The sequence below is a fragment of the Acanthochromis polyacanthus genome, chromosome 13, assembly GCF_021347895.1.
Source record: "Acanthochromis polyacanthus isolate Apoly-LR-REF ecotype Palm Island chromosome 13, KAUST_Apoly_ChrSc, whole genome shotgun sequence".
NCBI lineage: Eukaryota > Metazoa > Chordata > Actinopteri > Pomacentridae > Acanthochromis > Acanthochromis polyacanthus.
Window position 1 is genome coordinate 12,193,927 of NC_067125.1, and position 15,268 is coordinate 12,209,194.

General features: G+C 41.4%; 1 protein-coding gene across 1 annotated transcript in view; it reads right to left on the reverse strand.

The window, feature by feature from the left end:
- Window positions 1-12,222, reverse strand: part of lsamp (limbic system associated membrane protein) — a 1,200,168-nt gene extending 1,187,946 nt beyond the window's left edge. The window contains exon 1 of the mRNA XM_051958406.1: window positions 11,985-12,222. Coding sequence (XP_051814366.1) covers window positions 11,985-12,048 — 64 coding nt within the window. The 5' untranslated portion in view covers window positions 12,049-12,222. The remainder of the gene's footprint in view (window positions 1-11,984) is intronic.
- Window positions 12,223-15,268: the final 3,046 nt, after the last annotated feature.

The window sequence follows — 15,268 nt, forward strand, 5'->3', positions numbered from 1 at the left end:
TTTAATTCCTTCCTTCTGCACTATCCTCCGTTATCCTTAGTCCTTATCACTTCATAAGCTATCACTATTTTCTCTGTCGTACTTCTCTCTCTCAGTCCCTGCCCGTTGCTCTATTAGAAGCTATGTTCATGCTATACTGTGGCCTCAAAAGGAATTGGATAGTGAAAATACCAGCAAGCCTCATTAAAGTTCATGTGGTTATTTCAGTCAAAAGTTGATGCACAGAAAAACACAGTTAGCATCAGTTTGCCACAGGTCAGTCGCCAATCCAAACTACTCTGTACTCTGCACCTCTGTAAACTGAATTAATATATTCACCATAACTTACCTGGAAGCTGGTTATTTAAAAGCACAATAAGAAGTGAAGTGAGCTCAGAATAAAAAGCTCAGCCACTGTTTATTGGCACATGAGATCAGCAAAAACTCAACTTTCCATCCTCCACAGTTGGGTATATTGTCAAAAGGCTAAAAAAATGGGCAACTTGACACTGAGAGCAGAAGGCAGACCTGCAGATCCAGAAAGACAAACGGCAGGCTGGACTGCGTAATTGTGAGAAAAAGGATCGCTTCAGAGATCAATGAGAATTACTGGATACAACTCAGTTCACAGCCCCTTCAAAATACAGTAGGATCAACGGGCGAGGGTACAGAGGGAGAGTAAATTCATAAGCTCAAAGACTTGAGACAGCTGGGATTAAATTAAAAGAAAATATTCACAGAATGGCAGCAGCTTTCAGAGACCTGCATTATATTTGATAGGGGAAACTCTGCGAGAAGAGAAAGGGGGATTTTCTTCCAGGGGAGGAATTCCAATGTAGAAAAAAGGTCAGCTCTTGTGCTGTTTTTCTTACTCTAGCGTAGGTGGACTTGTGTTTATTGATGGAATCGTGAACTCTGAAGCGTATAGAGGAATTTTGCCTGAAAACTTAAAGAAATGAAACAAACAGATTCTTGAGACCAAAGCGGATCTTTCAGCGGGAAAATGATTTAAATCATGCCAGTCACCTACTGATAAAAACCTCAGAGCGATGCATCGACTCTGGAAGGAAAGTCCATCTATAGTCTAGTGGTTGAGGGCTATTCTTCTTCCTTGTTTTCTCTGCATCCTTATTAATGCTGGCGGTAGAGCAGTGCAGTGGTTGGCACTTTTATCTTACACCAAGGTAAAAATCTGCTGGACTGATGAAGCCTTTCTGTGTGGAATCCTGTGTGCTCCAGTTTCCTCCCACTGTTCAAAGAAATGCATGGTGGGTGATTGGCTGATTGTAAAATGGCCACAAGTTTGAGCATGCACAGTTATCTGTGTCTTTGTGTTAGCCATGGGATGGACTGTCAGCTGGAATAAGCTCCAGACCACATGATCCTCTGCAGGATAAAGCAAACGTAGTGGTATCTAATGAAATTCATGTATTTTTCAGTGTGACTTGAGTGTCTGAATACTCTTTCAGACAGAGGAAAAGATAGAGGAAAAAAATCCACAAACATCCACTATAAGGAAGCCAAAGTTGAGAAATTAATGTTTACCAAACAAATGTCAGATATGCTGCGAGTGCTCACATTGCATTTAGTTTTTCAGCAATGTATTTTATATGGGAGGAAATATGGGCAAAGTTGCAAAACCTGTTAATGAACAATTTCTGAAAGAGTCCAGAAGCAGCAATACCGAATAAAAAGTCTGACAACATATTTTGTTGCAGAAATTAACGTACATGCAGCACGCTATTATGCACATCCCCAAAGGCCGGAACACAGAGAGGACACGAAAAGAGACCCAAAAAAACGGATGCCGAATCATGTGACCTAAATATACCGTACAGCAGGCGGCGGGAATTGATGGGATTCAGAAACACCCCCACAGTTTAATCAACTGTTCCTTGTATCATTTCTGATGGATAAGTCTCGATAAGTCCACAACAGTGGATTTGTAGTAGGATTGCAATCATGTGATCGTCAGCTGGGATCTTATGTTGTGTTCACTTGTCATAGTTATTACAGTCATGCCGTTCCGCAATCTCGAAATGATACAGAAATTTTTAATTTTAAATCCATGGAACCAGAATACAAACCGCATCACTGCTAAAATCTAATCACTTGGTCCCTGCGTCATTTCTGATTTTTCCTGAAAATTTCATACAAATCTGTTTGTCTGTTTTTGAGTAATGTTGCTAAAAGACAAACAGACCGACAGAAAAACGGACAGACAAATGTACAGCAATCATCTTATAACCCCACCGCATTCCTTCGCGGAGTAATAATAGAGATGCTGCTGATAATAGTTTTGAACCAGTTTTGTGTGAGGGTGACTGTGTGTGCATGCTCATTGCTCATGCACGGTGCATACATACGGAGGGAAGTGAGAGAAACCGAAGTCCAAAAAGCCATGAGCATTTTCCAGGATGATTTCACAAAAGTAATCTAACTAATATCAGATCAAGTCAAGAATGTTCTGAGATATTTTTGGTGTCTGCACATAGCATTTCGCTGCTGCAGTTACTCAACAGATATCTGGTGGTGCAGATGTTTTTACCTACACAATAGCATCCCTTTATGGCAGAGTATTGTATCATGACTCAGGTGAATACACGAGAACTCGCTGGTATAATAATCGCCGTCATAGTGATGATTGTGAAGTCAGAAGAACAAGAGGAAGAGTTACAGGAAGGTCAACAACAGGCACAATGTATCAACTTTCCATCGGTTTCTCCTGAAATCAGTGAAATCTGTGGAGTGCTAATCCAGTACTAAACCCTCATCATATCACAAACCTACATGCAGGAAAAAAGAGAATAACTAAACAGGAGGGGACATTTTCTGTAGTAAAGGGAGAAGGAAAGTGTGTGTGACGGCAGGGAAGAGATTCTCTAAACCTCAGGCCTTCATCTTTGTGTCTCTATGGTGCGTGATGCCCCGAGGAAAGGCAGCCGCTGTGTCAGTAATAGAAATGTGAAGTGTTTGGCTGAAGACTGGAGAGCAGGAGGTATAATGTGGCAGATCCTATTTGCTCACATCACGTCAAGGAAGCAGAGTCTGTGGAAAAAAAAAAAAATGAAACGCTAAAGCTCATGCCAAGTCATCAATCAATCAATCAATCAATCCAAATTAATTTAGTGTTATTAAAACAGGGCCCTGATGGTCTATGCTAGGGTAAGTAAAACCAGACCTTTAAACACTGTATACCCTGAAGTCACTTTGCAGGACAAGATCCAGAGGAGCACAAAGGGCAAAAAAAAAAAAAAAATCTGTCAGAAAGTAAACAAACATCCAATTAAATAGTTTCCAGAATCCATGATTACCAGACCCAAACATCAGACAACCGACATCGCTGCCAGTGACCCAATTTTCTTCATTTCTTTCCTCCACCCGAATGGTTATTGTGTGTATTTTGGCTGTGTGTTGAGAGCTGCTGTGTCAAATACACCTTCCATCAATCTGATTTGAAAGTAAAATATAAACGGACTCATATTTGCTGACATCCAGGTTTTGTTGAGCTCTCCCTACATTTGTTCCTTCATCAAAACGAAATAAGGAAGAACTCACTTCAGCGACAGACTTTAATAAAAAAAAAAAGAAAGAAAGTATCAATTTTATGGCTGCCTTCAAGGTGGAAATAAAAGTTGTTTTTTTCTTGAAAATTTTATTCTAGCATCTGTGTATTATTTCTCTAACTGTCTAGTCCAATTTCAGAACTTATCTTAAGGCACTCAGAGGACATTTGTAACATTCTTCTAGCATTTGTTTTATGGTAATAATATAACTAGGAGTATAGGCTTTTTAAAAATATATTTCAGTTATTTATCCACCTATCTGTTTTCACTGATTCCCATCACTGTCATAACTGTCAACACAGTCCCATACAGTCACTTCCAAAACATAAAGAATGTTACAAAAATATTCTAAAGGTAGCGCAGAGTTTAAACAGTATTCACTGCTTTCCATTTTGGTCTGACAATCAGTCTTTCCATTTGATTTCCAGGACAGAGCTCCCACTGGGACGATGTTCTGCACGAAAGAACAAATATCTATAGAAGACTGTGGCTTGATTGTTCCCGTTCATGTCTGGCGGTGGAAAGGATTTCAATGTTCAGATGATGCCTTGACATCCAAAACAAAAAGTCACTGCTAACATCAGTACAGACACAAGGCTGGATGCAACGTGCTTCATCAACATTGTTTTTCTCTCGCTCTCTGTCCTATTTTTCTCCCTTTCTGTATAGCTGCATCGCTGCCCTATGGCTCCTTTGCATAGACTGTCAGCCGCCTCGTTCCGTATATATTAGCTGCCCTCTGCTGTTCTGCTCTGCTCTGCATGTCTTTGTGAAACAGAGTTTGAAGAAAACACTTTATTGTCTCTCTAAGAATGCTGTGGCACCGGACCTATCAACTCTGACAATAATTCTCTTATGTTCTGTCTCAATTGTCATGTAGCTTTTGACTTTTTTCTATTCAGTGCACATTTCTGACATCTTCTTACAGGGTAAATCACTGAGACATGAAGTATTTCAGTATGTACCATCACACAGATAGCAGCAACCGCAAAATGCTAAATAACTAATAGTGGTTCAGATCAGACTATTGGCAAGAGACAGGTCAAGATTTGGTCTGAATTCCAATAGATTTTCCTTTAAGTCAAAATGTGATAATGTGTGTGAGTGATACAACTATTGAACAAAAACACTAGTAGTTAGCAATATCTTTCAACAAGCATTAGAACCCTATGCAACTAAAATCTTTCTTTCTGTGCTATTGTATTTTCCTCAGAATTTGTTTAAAGTTCAAACATACACTACCAGTCAAAAGTTTGGATACCTTCTCATTTAATGTTTTTTCTTTATTTTCATGACTATTTACATTCTAGATTCTCACTGAAGGCATCAGAACTATGAATGAACACGTATGGATTTATGTAGTAAACAAAAAAGTGTGAAATAAGTCAAAATTATTTAAAATATTTTTTAGATTCTTCAAAATAGCCACCCTTTGCTTTGAGTACTGCTTTGCACACTCTTGACATTATCTCGATGGGCTTCATGAGATAGTCTCCTGAAATGGTTGCCACTTCACAGGTGTGCCTAGTCAAGGTTAATTTGTGGAATTTCTTGCCTTCTTAATGGGGTTTGGACCATCAGATGTATTGTGCAGAAGTCAGGTTCGTACACAGTTGACAGCTCTATTTGACAACTCTTAGAATCCATATTATGGCAAGGACCAATCAGGTAAGGAAAGAGAAACAACAGTTTGTTTGGGCTGTGAAACACATGGAATGGACATTAGACCAGTGGAAATCTATGCTTTGGTCTGATGAGTCCAAATTTGAGAGCTTTGCTTCCAACTGCTGTGTCTTTGTGCAATGCAGAAAAGGTGAACGGATGGTCTCTACATGCATGGCTCCCAACATGAAGCATGGAGGAGGAGGTGTGATGGTGTGGCCGTGCTTTGAAGACACTAAGCCGGCATGGCGACCACAGCACCCTGCAGCGGCATGCCATCCCATCTGGTTTGGGCTTAGTTGAACCATCATTTATTTCTCAAAAGGACAATGACCCTAAACACTCCTCCAGGCTGTGGAAAGGCTGTTTGACCAAGAAGGAGAGTGATGGAGTGCTGCGTCAGATGACCTGTCCTCCACAGTCACCTGACCTAAACCCAATCCAGATGGTTTGGGATGAGATGGACCACAGAGTGAAGGCAAAAGGGTCAACAAGTGCTCAGCATCTCTGGGAACTCCTTCAAGACTGCTGGAAAACCATTTTAGAGGACTACTTTTGAGAGAATGACAAGAGTGTGCAAAGCAGAAATCAAAGCAAAGGGTGGCTATTCTGAAGAATCTAAAGCATAAAACATGTTTTGACTTAATTCACACTTTTTTGTTTACTACATAATTCCATATGTGTTCATTCATATATTTGATGCCTTCAGTGAGAATCTACAATGTAAATACTCATGAAAATAAAGAAAAAACATCAAATGAGAAGGTGTGTCCACATTTTTGACTGGTAGTGTAAATGGCTGAATCACTCCAATATTAGAATTCCCCATTGTGTAGCGTGCAGTAGTTTTACAGTGTTTGAGCAGAGTCAAAGGTGAACTGATGTACTCGAGCTGCAGCAAGTGGAGAAAGAAGCAGTTGCTTCATAGATTAACACATTCTAGAGCAACATCTAAGCCATTTTAAGGAAAGATTGGAGTCTTTTCACAGAAAAAACTGTGACTTTGATGCACAGAGATGAGTTTTTTAGGGGTTAAAATCAATGACCAGACAGGAACTTTAAACCTAAATCTGATCTAAATGACCAACAGAAACATTATTCGAAGATATCTACAGTGCTACTGAGAGAACTTAATGAACTAGTCTGCATTTTTATTCTTTACTTCATTATTTCATGTACAACCAAAATCTCCATTTTCTGACAACAAATGTGGTACAAAGCCAAATGAGACTAGAGGTACAAGTGCCAAAAAAAGGTTCAGAATGAAAGTAAATTGCATGAAAAGTTAATTTTTTCAGCATTTTGAGCTATCTTCTAGCTCACAACAAAAACAACAAAGATGTATATGGACAGCTGTAACATCTGCCTGTGGGAACTTCAAAAATTAGTTTTCTGTGATGAGATAAACAGAAGCAAGATGAACAGATTTGGGTCTCTGATCATCTCAGTGAATCAAACATTTAAGATCACAATAGCACTTTTTTCTCTCCTATTTTTTTCTCCTTTTAGTCTTTGTTTAAATCTTTGCCTGGAATTACGTATGTTTGATCCTCTAAACCCACAAACTGCCTCTGAATACTAAACTGCCCAAACTGAGAGGAAACTATACAGGATGGATCTTTTCTTTCCAGTCTCACCATTCTAAACCTTACTGTTTACTAATCTTTTCACTCATATAGGTTTCCTGTACTGTACCCACAGTCCTGTAAACTCCACAAAATACACAACTCAATATGTTTCTGACCACAATGGATTTACTGCCAATTTTCAGAGCCTCTCTGGCTTGGCTGGCTGCACATCAGGACCGAGGTTTGGTCCTATTTGCTGTTGGTGTGCAACCAAGACAATACAAAACCACATTTGTCATCCAGCACATAGCACTGGAAGCTGGAGAGATGACTGATTCACTGTCTGGATCCGCAAAGAGGCATAAACTGAACGGTGAATTTTGTCATTTGAAGTAGCTGAGCTGTACCTTTCTTCTTCTTTTTTTTTAGCAAGAAGTCAAATCATTCAAGTAGGGTTTTGGGATCAGCAAATTCTCAAACAGAGGACTACATAACACTTCCCGAAGATCATTTGTACCCTAGTCTTTATCTGTCCCTGCATCTGTTTCACACTGCAGGTAGTGTACAAAGCAGTCACTAATTAAAATTACATACTGTCATTTGTCCTAATTAATTAAATGAAACCATCAGGAGAGGGACTCTGGTACCCCAACGAGGAGGCAAATTTGCAGATCAAAGCATTAAGGCAACTCTTTGAAGAACAGAGGTACATTAAGGTAACAAAATAAGAGCTTTAGCTTGGATTCAGGTGCTGGGAAGATGCATATTTTAAGAAAAAACTGACTTTAAGAAATCACTGACTTTAATAGCAAGTTTACTGACACACAAAAAAAAAACAAGAAAAATCCACCCAGCTGATTCTGAAGAGGAGAAAGGTAATATCTGATTAAAAGACAAGGTCACAGCACCAAAAATAGCAAACCATGTAAAAGACATTAAAAATGAGTTTAATTTTGTTTCCAAATTGGAGGTGATTACTTCCAAAAAATGACAGGCGGCGTTTTGTGATCCTGATATAGCATATCTCTCGAAAATGTCTAAGAAAAGAAAATAAGGCTACCTCGCTGACATCTTTATATTGTCAAAGGAACCCCAGCTCTCTGATGCCGATTCCCTGACAGCTTAAAGATAGACTCACTGAAGTGCAACCTATACAGCACTTCAGCAGTTTAAAGCCGCATTCAGGAGAAGACGGAACCTCCAGAATATAAGTCAATGTGAAAACTATAACCTGTGATTAAATATCCTATATCCATATATAAGAGGTATGATCAAAAAGTTCTGAGAGTTATGTGCAAGCAGTAAATATCATAGGTATGGAGACCACATGACACCACATTATCAGCATCAGGACATGGTGTTTAACACGATTTTGTGACAACTGGTAGCTGCTTCTGTGCGTTTTCCCCATGGACCCTGAACTGGAGCAGAAAAGAAAACGCTTCAATCTGTGTTTGAAGCCTAGCCTAGCCATGCTAGATCCCATGTTTCTGACGGCACAAGGGTCTAGGGAAGCTCAACAGGGAGGGAGGCGGGCTAAAAGGTTGTCTTTCAAATCCCTCTGCAGCAATTGGGTGCGCTGGTTGTTTCTGTCAGAATCGTCACGCCTCTGTCGTCACTTAGTTACGCCCGCCTTCTGACTCTACACTTCATGGTGATTCGTCCGGCCAGTTTTAGGAGAATCCAACCTCGAGCCTTATGGAGGGTAACTAGACCCTCCCTGGCAGAGAATTAAATTCGTTGCCGTGGGTTGTCTAGCGCGGCTAGGCTATTTGAAGCCCAGAATGAGCAAACATTCATGTTCAGGATCATCAGTGGTGATAAGAAGAGGGTCTGCAGCTACCACTTAGAGAAGAAACAGCAATTCTCTCAGTGGAAGAGACTGCAGTTGCCAACATTGGACAAGGCACACTTGGTCAGGACCATGCTCACATTCAGAGGGTTGTGCCCCAGGAATTAGTTCCCCATGGTTTAACTGTCGAGTTGGTTCCACTGTAACATCCTGAGGTGTCTGAGGGAGGATCTAAGTTGTGGCGCAGTGGCATTTGGGTGCTCTAGTGACTGTGACACAATGATTACACAGATCTTTTGCACTGCTGCTAGATGAGGCTCTCTGTGAATTCTTGCTTGTCGCCAAAATAAAATTCAAGTTCCGAGAGCACAGTTTTGACACCATTCAGTATGTTCAGCACTAATCACAGATGATGCTTGACATGACAGGATTTCAAGGGAGTATTACAAATGTTACAGAAGCACTAGGAGCGCTGCACTGATGCACAAGAAGACAAATTTAAATCAGGCACATTTTTTGATTTTTTTCCCAGGCACAGTCTGTAATCGCATTTTATATATGTGTACAATTTTGGCCTCTGACATACTCCTCTGTGAAGCTGGTTTGTAGCTTGGCAGGGTCTAGCCTTAACCCTTTGATGCACAACATGGGTCAAAAGATGCCCATACTCCATCCAACATAGGTATCTTTTGACCCATGTTGTGCACGAAAGGGTTAAAAATAAGCGGCTACAAGTTGAGCACCATAGAGTGAAAAGGTCTCAACCCAACTGGATAATTCCTAAAAACTGACATGAGTAAAAGTGCACAAAAGTCCCCAAAGGTTGAAATTTAAAAAAATAAAATAAAAAAATAAACTCTTCAGTGTTTTTTCTTGTATTTTTTTCCAACAGTTACCTCTGCTGTGCTGTCATACTGAACAGAAATAACAGCTGAAAAGAATCCCGGCACAGTCTTACGTTTACGGACACGTTAGGAAATTGAATCGGACCCTCTCTCTGCGTATGTGATAATCTTTCTCATAAAGCTCAGAGGTGCTCAGTTTGAAAATGGATGAGTTGCTGAACTGTGGAAGATGTAGAAGATACAGATAGAAGGAAGAAGCACAAGCAGCTTCTGAATCCCACATGTAATGAAACTCTGAGTGACAGACCAAATCTACATCCATCATCCTCTCATCATCTCGGATGGTTCTACGATGAGGCACATCACCAGCCACCACAGACCAGCGACTGTGCCGATTATATGACTGAAGTCACATGTTATTCATCTCGCAAGACGATTGGCTGAGTTTTCTGTTTCCGAGAGTCACCGCTATAAGGATGGCAGAGCGGTAATTCAAGCAAAAACCTGTATTAATTTGCCAAGACTGAGCAATAATTTCTACTATATGAATGAATTGACAGTATTACCACGACAAAAAGCTAACTTCACATAAGCCCCTGCTCTGAGAGGAAATATCCCAGTTGTGCTTTAAAATTCAGGACAGGCAGTAAGCTCTGCATGAGCTGAATGAAAAGGAGACATGTGGGCGAGAAGGAGAGAATGAAATAGAGTTGCGAAGTGATAGTGAGGAGCGACTCTTAGACAGACAATTTCTCACCATCCAAACCAGTGGTAACATCTAATTTGTACTCAAACAATCACGGTCTCCAGTCTCTTACTGATGTATAGACCAATATAGTGAAACACAGTCAGGCTTGAATGATATGTTCCTTTTTATCAGGCCGATATTGATACTAATGACAGCAATTATTTATATTTGCAGTAAAAATGAATACTGAAATCACCTAATGTAGAATAATTCAAATGCCAACACAAAACTTTGATGAAATTCAATTGTTTACTTAAGCTTTACAGAAGTTTGATCAAAAGAGAACTTTCTAACATGTATCCTTAAGTGTTGATAGGCTCCTACTCATGATGTTTAACCAATAAGATAGCAACTGTGGGCGCTGATATTCAGAAAAATGCTAAATATCTGGTCTGATAGTTGACCAGCTCCTAAAACATAGTGCTCAAGACAGGGCAGCACACACTAACTTACAGAAAGTAGAACACTTCATCAACACTAGGATGCTGGAGAGCCACGTTTAACTGCCAATATCTAATTACAAAAGTAACAGGAAGAAACAGAATGCAAATAAGTACTCCTGCATGCACGTAATTTCAACTTCATCTCTTCTACTCATCACACTTTTCTCTCTTCCTGCACTTGTGTCTCTCCCTACCCTCCTTCCTCCTTCCTTCCCTTTCTCTCTCTCTCTCTCTTCTTCCTCTCTCTCCCTCCCAATCTGGCACATCACACCATCCAGGCTGCTTGCCAACATCAGAACAGTGTTAAAGTGAATCCAATATGCTTGGTCAGGGTGTACGCCTTTCTAGGTAGTGTGCTCCTGTGGGAGACAAAAGGAGCTAATTGATTCAACTCTCAGCTCCCTCAGAGGAGCCAAATCAGCTCTATTAGTACAGTCATGGCTGGAGTGAAAAGAGATCTTTGAGGTCAGATAATGTAAATGAATGTAGGAAAGATCCAGTCTGGACGAAATAAGACTGGAAGGTGGGAGACGGAAGTAAATACTTGACTCTGTGGCTTTCCAACGGTAGGCTTTTGTGCATATACTGTATGTCAGGATTGGTGTTGCAGAATCACCCTGGAGTTTTTATAACTGCATTTGGTGGTTTTCTGGTGCACTGCTGGACTTTTAATGCACCGGTTTAACCAGTACCGGGTCAGTTTACAGTGCAGATGGTATGGCCAGCTGATGAGTAGCACCTCACCAACTTTAGGTGAGATTTAAAATGGAAACTCAAGAGTTCTTACTAAGAGATAAAACTCAATTAAACAAAAACAGAGCTGCTTTTTTTAGGCACACTGACCACCCAGATTCCAGCATATGACTTCAAATACCAGCCCAGCCAATCAAATGAGAGCCACTGAAAGAGCCATCAATGCAAGCTTTCAGTCTAAGCTACCAACTCACACAGAATGCAAGATTATTATGTAGCTGCCACAGTTAAGTGCTCATCATCTTAACACGTAGGAAAGTGTTCTGCTCAGCTCTGAGGCTCATCATCAGTGTCTGTGCAGATGTGTATGTGCCACTCCTCCTGGCCTGTCATCGATTAAGTTTGCAAATGTATGACTGCACCTTCACCATCTAGTTTTCTCCCCCCAGTCTGGACACTTTCACATTTCAAGCACGCACAAACGCAGATACAATTTCAGAGACGCTCAACAGCCAGAAGTCAAAGCGCCAGGAATTAATGAGCCACTTGCAGGCAGTCAACACTGCTCCAAAACAATCTCCAAAGACACCAAACTGCGCCACAGCACATCCCTGCGCGCGCAGTGACAGCCCTGATCACACTGTGTTGCTATTTAAAGGAAAGAAATGAATGAAAGGTGTCGTCTTGCCTTGAAATCCGAAGAGGAAAGCGGCGCAGGGGATCCAAACGCTGTATATCCAGAAGTAATGCATGGCGTCCTTTAGGCAGCTCCAACAGCTCTGCGCTCCTCCAGAAGAAACTTGGGAGTCCCGGTGAGGTTCGGCGTCCACAGGAAACGTCTTGGATGAGCTATCCTCGGCAAAATAATGCCTCAAAGTGACACAGCTCGGCGGCAGCGGCGGGTGCGCACCACACAAGTGCAGGAGAAACAAATACTGGACTCTGTCTCACTCTATCAAGCGGCTGCTGCGCTGTGCGCCTATTGCCTGGCCTGGCCTGCCATCTAGTGCCACTGGAGGTACAGGAGAACGGAGGGAGAAGTCAAGCTGCCGTTCATTATTAGCTGAGCTCAATGAGCCGCTACGCACATTATAGCAATCCGTTGTCTCAGTGGGGGTTTGAGGAGCGTGTCTTGAATAAATCAAGGTTAACTGAGGTTGTCATGGAATTCTCCTTCAGGGCGCCTTTACTCACTAATATTGTTTCTCTGTTGCATAGAGTTGATAGCAACAGTCTGCATGTGTCCCTGCAGGTCTGGTTTATTCCACAGAAAGACTTGTTCATCCCTTATTTAAAACAGCAACCAGGCTTTTCCATGATTATTTAATATCTTTACAATGAAAACAATGTGTTCATATCCTGTTGACTTAACATAACATATGGATAACATGATTCATGCCATTAATCATTTACTCTGTTACTTATTATGCATGCTTGTCTCAAAACTCCATTTGTCATGGTTCATTCAGGACAACTTGTTAATATTAAAATTTTTTGAAAAGGCCTCCGTGATCAAATATTAATTAATGACTGCCAAATGATTTGTAACCCATACATAATTCAAGCGGGGCCCTGTGGTTAAGCACTGTTTACTATTGTGAGAAAGAGCCAAAGGGAGGATGTCAGGCACCAAAACAGCTTTCAAGGCTTCTCAATGGTGATGTCTTGGCTTACAGAGTAGATGCTTTGTGGTTCTCCAGTAAGTGCAGCTTCTCTGTCAGTCCGGGACAAATGTGTTCAGCAAAGGCAATGAAAGATCTCCACTGATGTTTACTGGATGTAGAAATCTCCATCTGATGTTTTTGTTATCACTTACTAACAGAAGACTCTGGACCAGGAAGACTTTCAAATCCCTTCCTGCTCTCTGCTCTTCAGCCTCAACAGCTTCATCTGTCCGTCTGCTTCCAGGCTGCTACTGGGGTCAGTAGCAGCCCGGAAATTGCCAGTAGCAGCTCTGCCATTGTCCAGAGCAGCCATGTGGAAGATATTTTGTCACTCGTCAGTTGACAGATTGTACGGTTCATTTGATTCTGTATATATAGGACAATGGGACACACTTTACCGAAGTCAAAAGTCTCCTCTCTTGAAGGTAAGTGGTCACTGGAGTGGAATAGCTTTAGAAGGCCATTTATTTCATAGTATGGTGAATATTGTCAAATGCTGGGCTGAGAAAGTTGAAACGGACATGCTCAGATTTAGACTTATCTCCACTGTACAGACAGGTGATGAAATAAAGGTGAATCCTGAATTCTTGAGGGATTCCTGTGCTTTTGTAATGCGGTTGGGGGTATCTTGCTGGCAGAGTTTGTGCCGACTCATCCCCTTCAAGGGAAGTGTCACTGCAAATCAATGCAAAGTTGTTCTGAGTGATCACCTTTAACTTAAGTTGAAATCTTTCTATTCTGACAGGAGTGGCGTCTTCCAGGATGACAAAATTCCCATTTTTAGGGCACAAAAGGTCACTGGTGGCTTAGCAAGTATGAAAATGATGTGAATCGTGTGGTATGGCCTTTACAGTCACCCAGTATGAATCCAATTGAGCATCTGTGGGAGATTTTGGAGTGACATGTTAGACAGCGCTCTCCATCACCACCATCAAAACACCAAATGAGGGGTTATCTTGTGGAAGAATGGTGTTCATCTCTCCAGTAGAGTGTCAGAGATTTAGAGAATCAGTGCTGAAGTGCATTAAAGCTGTTCTGGCTGCACACAGCTTCCCAACACTTCACTACTTTATGCTGTTTCCGCTTTAATCCATCACCCTCCTCTTTATTTATGGTTTATGCTGTCATTCATTTACGGTAAGAGGGGATTTTCAAAAAGACAAAAGCCGCGATGAACTGATAAAGTCTGCAGAGTGGACACTCCCAAAGATTTAATGAAGAATTCCATTTTTTTTTTTTTTTTTGTATTTTTTTTGCTGAAAGCTAGTCAGATTGGGGCTGCACAGTGGAGCAGTGGTTAGCATGATCACCTTGCAGCGAGAAGATCCCGGTTCGAATCACGGGGTGGGCCTGGGATCTTTCTGCATAGTGTTTGCATGTTCTCCCTGTGCATGTGTGGGTTTTCTCCGGGTACTCTGGCTTCCTCCCACGGTCCAAAAATATGCTGAGGTTAATTGATCACTCTAAATTGCCCGTAGGTGTGAATGTGAGTGTGATTGTTTGTCTGTATATGTAGCCCTGTGACAGACTGGTGACCTGTCCAGGGTGTCCCCTGCCTTCGCCCGAGTCAGCTAGGATAGGCTTCAGCACCGCCCGTGACCCTAGTGAGGATAAAGTGGTGTATAGAGAATGGATGGATGGATGGATAGTCAGATTGGGCCAAAGAGAGTGTTGAAAAGTAAATTAAGGATGGGCATATTTACGATATTGTGAACACACTTTGTACTTGAATGTTCGCTTCACAAGAAAGCATACCGCTGCTATCATCTTTGAAACCTCTGCATGCATAATCATCATCATCTGCTTGACATCAATTAAGGTCCTGCAGCAGCAGCCTCTCTGCCTCATCCAACAGCTTCACCATCAGGGACAGACAGTGAGTGCTTGAATATGAGGAAGGGAAACAGCAATAAAGAAAACCCACATGCTGAATAGTCAGCTAACTTGATAGGGCCAACATTTTCCTTGTCATAAGGCATAATTTCCACTTTTTACACATTTGCAGAGCTGATGCACTTGCTCTCCATAAAGCCTCCAGAAAATCTGCAAATCTTTACTCAAACAGAGTAATTTCAGAAGATTTTCAGCAATCTTCACCTGCCATGTTATTACCCACGCTGCTGCAGGACCCTCGAGCAAAACGCCGACTTTCTACCAGCTACAAGGGAGCTTTAGTGTCATTAACTATGAGCTGTGACATTTCCAACATGATACTGTTCCTCCAAGCTTCCCAATATTTCAGGGGAGGCTTTGATAGGGATGGTTCTGGGGGCATTTGGATCAGTCTTCCCTGTGGATTAAATGATGA